Raw genomic sequence first — 12,617 nt, 5'->3', positions numbered from 1 at the left:
CTTGATAAATGCTAGTTATCAAAATATCTACAGCAAAATCACACTAAAAGAAGAAAATTCAAAGTCACTTCAAAATCAGGACCAAGCAAAGATGTCAGTTGTCACATTGCCAACACAATACCAGACGACCTGTATTTCACAATTTGCTAAAGAAATAAGAGATATAAAGGAAAGGAAGGAAAAAGACAAATTCTAATTATTGAAAGATGATGCAATCACCTACATAGAAAAGCCAGTGAAACCAAGAAAAAACTAATAAAACTAATAAGAAAAGTCCAGCGAGGCAACACTACAAAAATCAACTGTTACCCTCATTAGCAACAACAGAACAGAAACTAATACAGAATATAATATACTCTAAGAGCAAGTAAAATCATTAAATAGCAGGCAATTGGTTTCATCAGCTTCTTGGGTGGCTCAGTGGTAAAGAATCCACCTGCCAGTGCAGGAGATGCAGGAGACATGGGTTCAATCCCTGAGTCAGGAAGATCCCCTGGAGTAGGAAATGGCAACCCACTCTGATATTCTTGTCTAGAAATCCCATAGACAGAGGAGCCTAGGGGGCTACAGTCTATAGGGTCACACAGAGTCAGACACCACTGAGTGACTGCAATTAGTTTCATTAAACAATGCAGAAAAAAAAAGAAAAACAATCCAGGAGGGAGCTCCCTGATGGTCTGTTGCTGCTGCTGCTGCTGCTGCTAAGTCGCTTCAGTCATGTCCGACTCTGTGCGACCCCATAGATGGCAGCCCACCAGGTTCCCCCATCCCTGGGATTCTCCAGGCAAGAACACTGGAGTGGGTTGCCATTTCCTTCTCCAATGCATGAAAGTGAGAAGTGAAAGAGAAGTCGCTCAGTCGTGTTTGACTCTTAGCGACCCCATGGACTACAGCCCACCAGGCTCCTCCATCCATGGGATTTTCCAGGCAAGAGTACTGGCGTGGGGTGCCATTGCCTTCTCCGCCCTGATGGTCTAGTAGTTGGGATTCTGTGCTTTGACTGTGGTGGCCTGGGTTCAATCCGTCAGAAAACTGAGATCCCGCGAGCCTTTCTGCTCAGCCGAAGTAAGACAAAAACAACACAGGAGACTAAGAGAAAAATGTTAAGTTCTATAAATTCTATTGAAGAACCTAAAAAGAGGTGTGATCAAAAGGGAGAGATTTATTATGATCCAGGGATTAGAAAATTTGACATAAACATATCAGTTTTTCATGAATCAATTTAAATTCAATACAATTCTACTTAAAGTATGATGTTTTAAACAATCAAGAAAATAATTCAAAAATTTTAGTTAGAAAATAAATAGCAAACTGTTTGGGGGAGGTTCTCTCTCTTTTTCTCCCTCCCACTTCCACCTCCATAAGCTATTAAGGATCCCTACAAACCAGAGGAATAAAAGCAGAAAAATACAAATAGACCAGTGATACAAAATAGCTCAGAATCCATGATTATAAACAAGTTTTATGTATAAGTGGCTCCATACAGCAGTAGGAAAAGGGTAGAATTTTTTACAGTCAGTATTGTAAGGAAAATGGTCTCACTATAAAGGGGAGAATGCTCGAGTGGAATCCATACCTAATTTCCTAGGTAGGGAACATATGAACAGACAAGAATGTGTTAGGGAGCGGAGTCTATAAATTGTACTGTAGAAAATCTTTATGATTTGTATGGAAAATAGCATCTTTAAAAGACCCCCAAAACATATGCCAGCAGGGCAAAAGTGACCAATTTGACTTTACCAATATCAAGGACTTCTGTTCAACAAACCTGTTACTGACAGATTTTTTTTTTTTTTTTTTTTTTTACTGAGAAGAGATTTTCCTAAAGTCTAGAACTAACTATGGCTGGTTATATAGAGAGGAGGAACGCCTCACCTTGAATCAAAATCATGAAGAAACAGACATGAAAATCAATAGAAGGATAGTCAACGGTGAAAAAAGGAAGAAAGGGAAGCCCAAACTACCAGCAAATACACTGAGATGATCAAACTCACTAGATGCCAGAGAAATGCAAGATAAACCAACAGTGACGTATCTACTGCTTTACAGCTGTAGATAGTAAACGTGATGTGTGCTCTCCACGGAGCACTTCTCACCTGTTAGAACCCCTGAACCAGACAAGCACAGCACAACAACACAGATAAACCTCTAAAACGGAATGCTGAGTGGAAAACCTTGATCACATCATAATCAATAATGATCAATAGAGTTTCTGTGAACTTAGAATCCAGAAACACAGATCAGCACTATACACTTTGCAAGACCACATCTATCTTGGAGGACATGTGTCAGCTACCTTGACCTGGGTGTCCTTGATGCAGAAGAGAAAGATAGCGGGCACGGGGTAGTCTCAAAGAAAACTAATTGCTTAAAATATAAAGTCACATAAAAATCAGAGCTGTGCTCTGCAGAGAACTTTGATAATCATGTGCCAGGAAGTGAGGAGTCAAATTAGCTCACTACTTGGATTTACAATGAAATGAAAGGAAAGAAAAAGCAAAGGAGGCGGTACCCGCGGCTCCTCGCCCGCCCCTTACCAAACACTGTCGTCTCCTTGACAAAAGCCACGTCTCCAGCCCCATCCTGCAGGCACCTGTGGGATGAGAAAGCACCAGAAGGGTCAGCACAGAGCGGCCCGGCTTGTTCCTCGTGCCTGCCTGTGGAACAGGGCCCTGGGGCTTGTCTTCTGTGGGTTCCTGACCTGCAGAGGACAGGGCTCTGAGGCTCTGGGCCCCTCCCCCCGGGAAGGCATCAGGGGCCACTTGCAGATGGATTCTGAGGAAGAAAGAACCAGAGGATGCTGGCTAGAGACCCCCACTTTCCCCTTTAAGGGTTGATTGAGAGGGCAAAACTTTGTCTTTCTATGTAAAAGAGTTTCCATGCCTCTACACCAGAGGGTAAAAGCAGTGCCTGCGGCCACGTGGTTTTTTCCCCTCCCAGGGCTAAGTGGCAAACGTGCCCTAGGCAGCAGAGAATCGGGGAGGTCCCCCAACACACACAAAATGCCTGAGTCCGAGAGGCAGATGGGGTAAAAGGAGAAACATCAGCTTCAGCATGAGGCGGGGGCGGAGGAGAGAGCTCCCCAGCGAGGCAGAGATCACTACCTCCCGGGGAGAGGGACCAGGCTGTCCGGCTGCCTGGCCAGGGGTCTGGGGCCAGTCTGCTCATGACAAGACTCCTTCAGTCCTTCTGTAGTTAGGGAGGGGACAGCCATCAGCAGGAGGAGCCCAGGACCACAGAGGGACAAAGCCAGATTCAGGGATCTCTGGGGAGGCAGGAGGGTGCGCTGACGAGGTGACTGCTCGCTGGGCTGGTGCGGAGGTGAGGGGATCCTGCGGCGGGCTAGGGGACTGGAGGAGATCATGCACTGGGCAGAGCCAGCACCTTTTTCGGACTCGGTTTCTCCGCACAGCTCGAGAACTGGACCTCCTCCATGGCCCCCCACTAGCTCATTGAGCTCTATGTGGGGCCAGAGAAAGGGCTTCCTAGCCAGAGGACACATGGGCCGCTGGGGAAAAGACGATAGTCTCACTCACTTGAAGGCACCAGAATAACCAAAGTATGGTTCCTGGGAGGAGCAGGCACACTTGTTCTCTCCCACCCCCTTGCACAGTTGACACAGGTTGGGGTATGCTTTTCCATCAACGCAGGGAACACAGCTGGCAGAGAAGAATCTAGCCACAGCTGTTGAACAGAGAGAAATGAACCAGGGTATGAGCTCACCAGACCACAGCCAGTGGCACCCCCGGTGTTCCCTCCCCTCCACCCCCACCTGAGAGCCTTTGCAAAGCCAGGAGCTCAGAAGATGTACATTGGCTGAGACTCGACTCAGCTACCACCTCCCAGGGCTGCTGATACAGGAGACCCCACCCCCACAGGCTTCACAGCAGTTAACCTGACCCCTGCCCTGGATTCACCCCACATGCTCACCTGGGACACCGCGAAGTGGCTTGTGAAGGTGCCACTGGAGTAGGGACCCCAGCCTGAGATCACCAGAGCCCCCACATGTCTTACCTCCCTGGAGGGGCTCGGCCGACTCTGTCCAGCTCAAGAACGGGCGAAGGATTCCCATAGGGATGTTCCACCCAGCGGACCTGCCAAGGCCCGTGTGGCAGGACTTCTGGCCTTGCAGCTGGTCCAGCTGAAAGTTGCTGCCCTTCTTCACGACGGCCACAGCATAATAGTGGGTTTGGGGAGCTGCAGAAAAGGTAGAGAGAATCGAGAGCTCTTAGCCTGGACCAGAGAGAGAGAGAAACAGCAGTCCCTGAACGAGCCCCTCGTGGGAAGGGGAATTCCATCTGGTCACTGCAGCCCAGAGCCTCCTCTGCTTCCCCAGTGGGTCGGTCACTGGCCTAAAGAGCCCAGGGACATCATTCCCTGGACGTGTGACACTGTCTGAGACCTCAGCTCTGTGCCTTGTCCACTCTGACCCCACAGAGCCCAGGGCCCAGGTCCAGGCCACCTCAACTTCTGGGTCCCCAGGGAGAACTCACACTTTTCTGTCCCATAGATCTCTGCCGCTACTGGCCGCAGTTTGTAGGGGTCCAGGCCCGCCTCAAACACCATGCCACTATCCAGGGTCACAGCATCCGCCTTTTTTCCCTGAAACCACAGGCCAAACCAGCTTCAGGAGAAAACCTACCCTAAGCCGGGCAAGTGAACCTCAGGATGTCAGAAGGCTCCATGGCTGGAAGGATCTTCCAGACGGTCAGCTTCCAGTCACGTCCCACTGAGTTGCTGTGAGAGGTGGGTAACGGGCTCCAGCCCCTTTTCTGTAACTCCTGAGGTCGCCAGATGGCCGCTTTTTCACAAGACATGCCTCAGATCACTCAGTGATGGCATCCTTCACCGTCTTTTATATTATAAACTTTGGGGATGGACATATAGTACACACTGCTATATCTTAAGTGGATAATCAACAAGGACCTACTGTGCAGCACAGGGAACTCTGCTCAATGTTATATAGTAGCCTGGATGGGAGGAGTTTGGGGGAGAGTGGACACCTGTATATGTATGGCTGAGTCCCTTCGCTGTTCACCTGAAACTACCACAACATTGTCAATCAGCTATATCCCAATACAAAATTAAAAGTTCAGTAAAACAAAAGTTCTAGATGCTTCCTGCCTCCCGTTTTTCCTCTATATTTCTTTTAAGTTTTTATTTTTATTGAATACAAATGTTAACTATTAGTATATCTTAAAGTTATCATCATCATAAACCATGTTCATCCTCTTTGGCATATGACTTCACCTCTGCTTACTTATTTCTCATATTTGCAGCCTGGTAGAAATAATATTTTCTGGACTGCTTTATTCATCTAAAACTGCCTACATTTTCTCCTGTAGCAGCTTTCTTGATTGCATTGACTTCATGATATTATATCATAATGTGGCTGTTTTATAATTTATTAAGCTAAATTTGAAACATTCCCTCCAATGTTCACCACCTGGGTTCCTTCTAACTTTTTGCTGTTAAAATTATACTTGCATGGGCAGCTTTGTCCTCTTAGCTTTTTTCCCTTCTGATGACCTGTTGCCTTGGGATAGGCATCTGAGGGCGGTATCACCCAGACAATGGGCATTTTTTTCTTCAAGGCCTTGGCCATCGTTGTCATCCTGCTTTCCAGACAATTCTTTTCCAATCTGGAATGCCACCTACCGTGAGGACCAGTTTCATTATAGAACCACCAGTGTGAGAGGCTTTCATTTTATTAAGTGCTATCACTTAGAAAATTCAAGTACTAACAAATTGCTTAGATTTGTATGTCTCTTGATTATTCTGGGGAACATTTCATAGTATTTTTATTAATACTACCTCCATCTCCCCATATTGTTTTTCTTATGTGATCTTACATTTCTTATCAGTTGAATTAGCTCCTTATAGAATACAGTCACTTGTCAGAGCTGGTGCATATTCACTCCAGTGCTTTCTAAAGTTTCTTTTTAATTGGAGGATAATTGCTTTACAATGCTGTCAAATGTTTTGCTTAAATGTTTTTAATGGCTATGAATTAAAATTTTTAATCATTCATTTTACTTCATGATTTGGTTCATTGCTTTTTTAAAGCTAAGAGACTTCTCTTCCCTCTATGGTTCTGCTAATGAATCTGCCTCTCTAGGTTTTCGATAATACACATTTTATTTTTAAGCATTTAATCTATCTCTGTTTTGGTGTATGGTATGTAGTTGCTGTTGCGTAGTCACTCAGTTGTGTCCAACTCTCTGTGATCCCATTGACTGGAGCCCACCAGGCTCCTCTGCCCATGGGATTTCCCAGGCAAGAATACTGGAGTGGGGTGCCATTTCCTCCTCCAGGGGATCTTCCCGACCCAGCGATCGAATCCACACCTTCTACACTGGTGGATGGATTCCTTACCACAGAATCACCAGGGAAGTCTGTGGTGTGTGGTGCTGATTTCAAATGGGGCTCTAATTAAAAAGGCAGATTTTTAGGTCTTATTCACAGATATGGAACAAGCTGGAATAGGGCCTACAAATCTGCATTTTAAGCCAGCAGGAAATGCTGGTGTTGTTTGTCCACAGGCCATAGTTGTAAACTAACAGTCTAAAATATTATTCAAACTAGACTTTTTCCCTTAAGTACTGTTCCAATAAGCCTAGATATTAATAGGAACTTTACACACATTATTACCTACTTTGTGCTAAAGTCATATACACATTACCATGGTGCATGGCAGACACACAACATATTTGCCAAACAAATGAATAAAACTGGTTGCAATAGATTTTACATCTGAAAAAAAAAAGCAAAAGGAATCTGAAGTTATGCACAAGTCAGGACTCCCTTCCCTTTCTCTGTCTGCTAACGTCTTAGACAAGTGTCTTTCCAGTGCGGCCTGGCAGGCTGTGCCCCAGCATGTGATGTGCTGACTATGATGGGCTCAGCTTTTTTCTCTGCAAGTTCAGAGGTAATCTCTCTGGAGATTTTCCCTTAGAGTCACCTTGACTTTTGCCAGTGTTACCTAATCACCCAATACAACTGCTTCTGTGATATCATTGTGTGTTAGTGGCGGGTTAGTCGCTCAGTCATGTTCGACTCTTTGCAACAACATGGACTGTAGCCTGCCAGGCTCCTCTGTCCATGGGATTCTCCAGGCAAGAATACTGGAGTGTGTTGCCATTTCCTTCTCCAGGGGATCTTCCCAACCCAGGGATCGAACCCAGGTCTCCTGCACTGCAGGCAGATTCTTTACCGTCTGAGCCACCATCATTGCACTGTCATTATTCTCGGTTTCTGTGGTGATGTCAGTTTCCCTACAGATGGTTTTCAAATTTAGAATGGCAATGTCTGCTTCCAAAATGGCGTTGTGTCCTAGGAGAGAGGACAGCTCCCAACTTACAGGCACTCAGGAAGAAGAGCAGAGAGGGCAGGGCGAGCTCATTTTCCATGGCACTTGGATCCTTTCCCTTTCAGTCTGGTCCCACCCAACCTACGGCCTGGACTCACCGCGATGGCCCGGATACATTCCAAGGCAGAGGTCCTCCTCACACAGGTGATAGAGGGAGCACCCAGCTTCCTCATCCTCCTCTGCCATTGGTAGCATTTGGACCCCTCCGGCAGTGAGATGGCACACCATCGAACGTTTTTCCTCGGGGCAGCCAGACACAGTCCTGGGAGAAAGAGGCCAAGGAGTGAGGGTTCTATCACTGTCCGTGGAAAGGACAGCCTTGCCCTCTCAAGGAGTGGCCCTCCCCTTCCCTCTCCATTCTGTGCCTAAGTCAGGCCACTCTCCTCTGATGGAGGTGTTTCGCTAGCCTAATGACCACTCCATGCTGGCCAGAGGGCTGTGACCCTCAACAAATCTGAGGAGATGATCAGAGCCTCTGGAATCGTTTCCCTCCTCTGACTGACATACTTCTTACCCCTGACAAAAAACCAGCAATGCCCCCTTGCATCAGCTAGGGAAGTTCTTCTACCTGCTTTGTTCCCCTGGAACCTAGGAGGTAGGCAGGGGAGGAAGTATCGCGTCTGTCTTTCTGGTGTGGAAGCTGACTCTTGAGCATGGCTGAGTGACAGTCTGCTCAGCAGTGGCAATGTCCAGCCTGGAATCTGGGTCCCTCTAGGTTGTTGAGGCTTCAGACATCTCCCCAGACATCCTCCCCAGAGGATGCTAAGGGAATGAAGGAAAATACACCCCACCCCTTGTCGGGAGGTGAGCTGCAGTAGGTGTTGTACCAAATGGGTCAGTGTGCCTGAGTTACACCATCCACCACTGCACCGAAGACAGGACTCTCAAGGAGGGAAGGAAATGTTCTTAAACTGATTTACCGCAATGGTTGTACCACTTGGTAAAGTCACTAAAAACCACTGAATTATATAGTTTGATGAGGTGAATTTCATAAGTAAAATATACATCAGTAAAACTGCTACAAAAAAATAAAAGCCTCTTGGTTGCAAAAGCCACTCCTCTTTTGGATGTGATTTGGTGGGGAAGGGGGCTGCATTCAGCTCTCTGCCACCTCCTATTCATAAGCACCCCCTGCACCCTCCAGGGTATTGAGACACCTGGCGAGGATGTGGCTGCCACACCCTTCCCCCCAACACCAGCCACCGTCCCAGGGAAATTTCTAGGGGTGTAATCTACCCTGGGAAGCCTTCCTGGATCTGTCCTGAAGTGAGAATCTGCACTATCCGATTTAGCCACTGGGATCCAGCAGGGTTTCCTGGATGCCCTCTGTATACAGGGCACTGGGTGATATGCAGAGGAACATGCAAGCAGATGGCAGCAGCCATCTCATCGGGAGAGGCAAAAAGCCCCCAAGGATGCAACCAAGAATGATGAATGCTCTAGAAGAGAACAAGTGCCAAGCCAGGTGTGATGTCCCCACGACCTCAGCCAGTGACTGGGGCGGGGAGGCAACCCAAGAAGTGGGCGCAATGGGCCACGCGCTCAGAGACGGTTGCAAGGCCCATCTGTGCCAGGTCTTTACTCGGCCGCTCATGTGTTCCGTTCCCCCTCCATCCACCCAATCGCTTTTTACTGAGTTTTGCTGATATCCACGTTTCCTAGGTTAGAAAATTGTGGCTTTAACTTATGGCTTGCCCAAGGTTTCACAACTAATAAGTCTGGATCCAGAATTGGAACCTAGGCAGTCAGACACCAAGCCCCCTGCCTATGTAGGCTGACTGGTTAGAGACGGGGTGCCGTGGAGATGGTAAAGGGTTTGGGGGCAGGTCATGGAAAGCCTCCAGTGCTGGTCCTAGAAGGTCTCATTCAGAAGCCATGGAGCGGCGGCTCACAGCAGGGCAGAGACAGGTGGGCTGAAACCTGGAAACCAGGCAGAAAAGGGAGTCGAGAGGAGGGCGCACAGCAGAAATCAGGAGTTGGGGGTCACAAGATGGAAGCTGAGGGTGAATGGAGAGAGCAAAACGAAGACCATGTGTCAAGCTGGAGGGAAGGCATGAGCAGGGGCAGGAATAGGGAACCAGGGGACGAGCTTGTGTGCTCCCTTGGGAGGGGTGAACCAGGAAACTAAAGCGCCACTGAGAGGTTTTCTGAGATGCCCCCCAAACACCAGCGCTGGGTGCAGAACGCAGCGCTCTGCTCCTCCCCTCCACAGCTCCCAGCAGCCAGCTCTGAAGCTGCCTGTCTCTCTCAAGACAAAACGCTCTGAGGCAGATCTAGGTCTGGCCCTTCCAGTATCCCCAGCCCCGCCCCTGATCTGTCTCAGTCACTCACATGCTGCCCACTTGAGCCTGGATGGCACCCTCCTGAAAGGACACATGCTCAGATTCCTTCTGTGTGGACACACAGTGCCCCTCTCTCAAAGGCAGGGGCTGGGCTGGAGTTTCTCTTCTCGCCCCATCCAGCCTCTTCCTGCCACGACACCCATGCGGAGCAGGGCAGGAACCCCCCAGGCCAGTGGCCGCCCCTTCCACTGGGTAGGACTAGGGATTCAGTGATACTTTGGGACGTTGGCCACCATCCCATGGATGGTAGGATTTACACTGCAGACCTCAGTGGGCGTCAAGACAACCAAAGATTCAAGTGAAAATGGAACCCAGTGATGCGACTCTGAGCCAGGTCCCAGACCACAGCCCATGAACACTTCTAGGAAAGCAAGGCTTCCTGCCCCTCCGGCCTCTCCTAGGTGGCCCCGACCCTGTGCTACGGGCCCAGCAGGCCACGGGTCAGAAGGAAGGGTAGTCGTGAGCTGGTGGTCCTGGCCAGTCCAGTCCTGCCTTAGAGGAGAGAGAAATAATCCACACTCCTGGGGAGGAAGAGATGGTTGGATTGCATCACCGACTCAAGGGCCATGAGTCTGGGCCAACTCCAGGAGATACCAAAGGACAGGGGGTGCCTGGCGTGCTGCAGTCCATGGGATTGCAGAGAGTTGGACATGCCTGAGTGACTGAACAACAACATGGGAAGGAAACTGGAGAAGAGGACCAGAAAAGACAGGGATAGGTTAGGGAGCAAAAGCTCCCGGTTATCCTCTAAACACCTCTCTTCATCCAGGAAGCTCCCAGCCGGGAGTAGATGCCGGAGGACAGAAGGAGGCTGCACTGCGCTGCTGGCGGGGCAGGCTGCAAGGGGCAACACCTGGGCTTTCAGCAGAGCCCTGCACACACCCCGTCTCACTCTCCAGCCCCTGTGGCCACTGTCAGGACTCTCCCCCTTCACTGCTGGAAGCCCGGCCCTCACATGTACATCACTAATGTCCAGCACAGGTGAGTGAGCACTCCAGGGATCAGTTCAGATACTTGGTGGTGGGGGGTGGGGCGGTGCGGTCAGAAGGAACGGTGGTTTAGTCCCTTCTGCTTAGTCCCCTTCTAGTCCAGGCACATTAAAAACCAGGCACCAGGCACTTCTCTCGCACCCTCTGACAGAAGGGGCCCAGCAGCAGGCTCTGTGCCCCCCACCCCTGCCCCTTTGCAGTGGGAGGGCTTGTGTGCGCCTCCATCTACCAGGGCAGGCGGCCCTGCGCCCTCCTCGCAGCCCTGTGGGAAAAGGGTTGAGCCATTTTTCAGTGAAGCTGAGGTTCAGAAAGACTGTCGCTTGCCCAAGTTACACAGTCCTTGCAGGAGCTGGGACCCCATCTGCAGTCTCCTGAGTGTCTTGGGCAAGTCACTCGCACTCCCAGAATCTCATTACCACCCCCGCCTCCCTCTGTATACTCTTGTCACCAGTGCTATGGATAGGACAGAAGGGACAGGGACCGGGAAAGACCCTTAGGGGAGCTCGGCAGCTCTGGGCACGGACCCCGCCGGCTTCTCGGAACCCAGCTCCGGGCTCCTCCCCAGGCGAGTGGGCGGGATCCGCTCCGCTCCCGGGCGCGTCCTCTGCGGCAGGTGCCCGTGCCAAACTGCCTGCTGCGGGGGACAAGGAGGCCCACACGGCGGGGAGCCAGGACCCAGACGCCTACACTGAGGGGTGAGGGGACTGGGATGCTCCCACAGCGGGGCGTGGGGACCGGGACACCTACCTGGAGGGGCATGCCCCTGCCCCCACCCATACCTGCACTCACCAAGGGCTCCAAGGGACAGCAGGGCGGGGACGAAGAGCTTCATGTCTGGGGTCCTGGGGCGACTCCGGAACGAAGGCTCTGCCACCTGCGCTCGTTCTGCGTCCCTTTATCCAGTGCCCGGTGGCCTCACGAGGTTTGCCCCGCCCTGTGGTCCTATAAGCGCCCCAGGCCTCCCTCCTCCCCCCTCCCGAGGTCTGCTAGTTCCTAGAGGGGAAGAACTGGGGGAAGGGGGAGGTGGGGGCTGAGACCGAGGGAGCGGGAAAGGTGCCCGGGCGGGGCTTGGCGCTCGGGGAGAGGATACCCAACCCACCCCCACCTCTCAAGTCCCCCCAGCGCTGCCTAGCTGGGGGATGCTCTTTCTTTCCCACTTGTCCGAAGCCCCTCGGGAGTGGCAGTCCCTGAGTTTTGTCCCCTCTCTGGTCTCAGTGCCTTCTAGAGATCGGCACCTAGAGCAGGGGTCCTAAGGTGAATCTTTGTGGATCAGCTTGACTGTACAGATGGTATCTAAAGTGCTTGGGAACCAGTTAAGGCAGACGGAGACCCTTGCGTCTGCACGCACCAGCCAGCCTGGAGTTTTGAAAGAAGGCCCGCTGCCTGGCCCGGGGTCCACGGCAGCCTGGTCCAGCTGGCTGAGGCAATATGCTGCCCAGAGTCTGACCCAGACTGCCCCTGGGGCCCTCCTGAGACCTAATACAGCTCCCAGAAAACAGAACCAGAGGCCTAAGTGCCCAAAGGCTCTCCTGGTCCCTCATTTGCCAATGAAAAGGATATCCTACCACTTGTTTTGTTTTGTGGCAATCTGAGGTGGGAGATAGGAACCTCATTGTGATAAATGTCCTATTTTGTCCTCAGTACACAGGCTGACCCTGTTTCAGGAAGCTGGTTTTCAACTGTAAAGCTAGAACTCTGCTCTGCATCCTCGAAATACACTCCCTTGAAGCACAATGACTCCCACGCAGGGGTCTCCAGTGCAGCCCTGCTTATCATTCACTGATTGCAAACAAACTAAACGTCCATCAAGGGGTGGGGGCAGGACTTCCCGGGCGCTTCCGATGCAGCATGTGCAGGTTCAAACCCACTTGGGGGAACTAAGATCCCATATGCTGTGAGGTGTGGCCAAAATTAAAA

General features: G+C 50.6%; 1 protein-coding gene across 1 annotated transcript in view; it reads right to left on the bottom strand.

The window, feature by feature from the left end:
* Positions 1 to 11,995, bottom strand: part of LTF (lactotransferrin) — a 30,782-nt gene extending 18,787 nt beyond the window's left edge. The window contains exons 1-6 of the mRNA XM_069562196.1: positions 11,490 to 11,995; positions 7,468 to 7,631; positions 4,494 to 4,602; positions 4,015 to 4,197; positions 3,537 to 3,684; positions 2,538 to 2,593 (exon numbers count right to left, since the gene is read on the bottom strand). Coding sequence (XP_069418297.1) covers positions 2,538 to 2,593; positions 3,537 to 3,684; positions 4,015 to 4,197; positions 4,494 to 4,602; positions 7,468 to 7,631; positions 11,490 to 11,532 — 703 coding nt within the window. The 5' untranslated portion in view covers positions 11,533 to 11,995. The remainder of the gene's footprint in view (positions 1 to 2,537; positions 2,594 to 3,536; positions 3,685 to 4,014; positions 4,198 to 4,493; positions 4,603 to 7,467; positions 7,632 to 11,489) is intronic.
* Positions 11,996 to 12,617: the final 622 nt, after the last annotated feature.

Source organism: Ovis canadensis, chromosome 19, assembly GCF_042477335.2.
Source record: "Ovis canadensis isolate MfBH-ARS-UI-01 breed Bighorn chromosome 19, ARS-UI_OviCan_v2, whole genome shotgun sequence".
Classification (NCBI taxonomy): Eukaryota; Metazoa; Chordata; class Mammalia; order Artiodactyla; family Bovidae; genus Ovis; species Ovis canadensis.
This window is presented reverse-complemented; position numbering and strand designations above follow the sequence as displayed.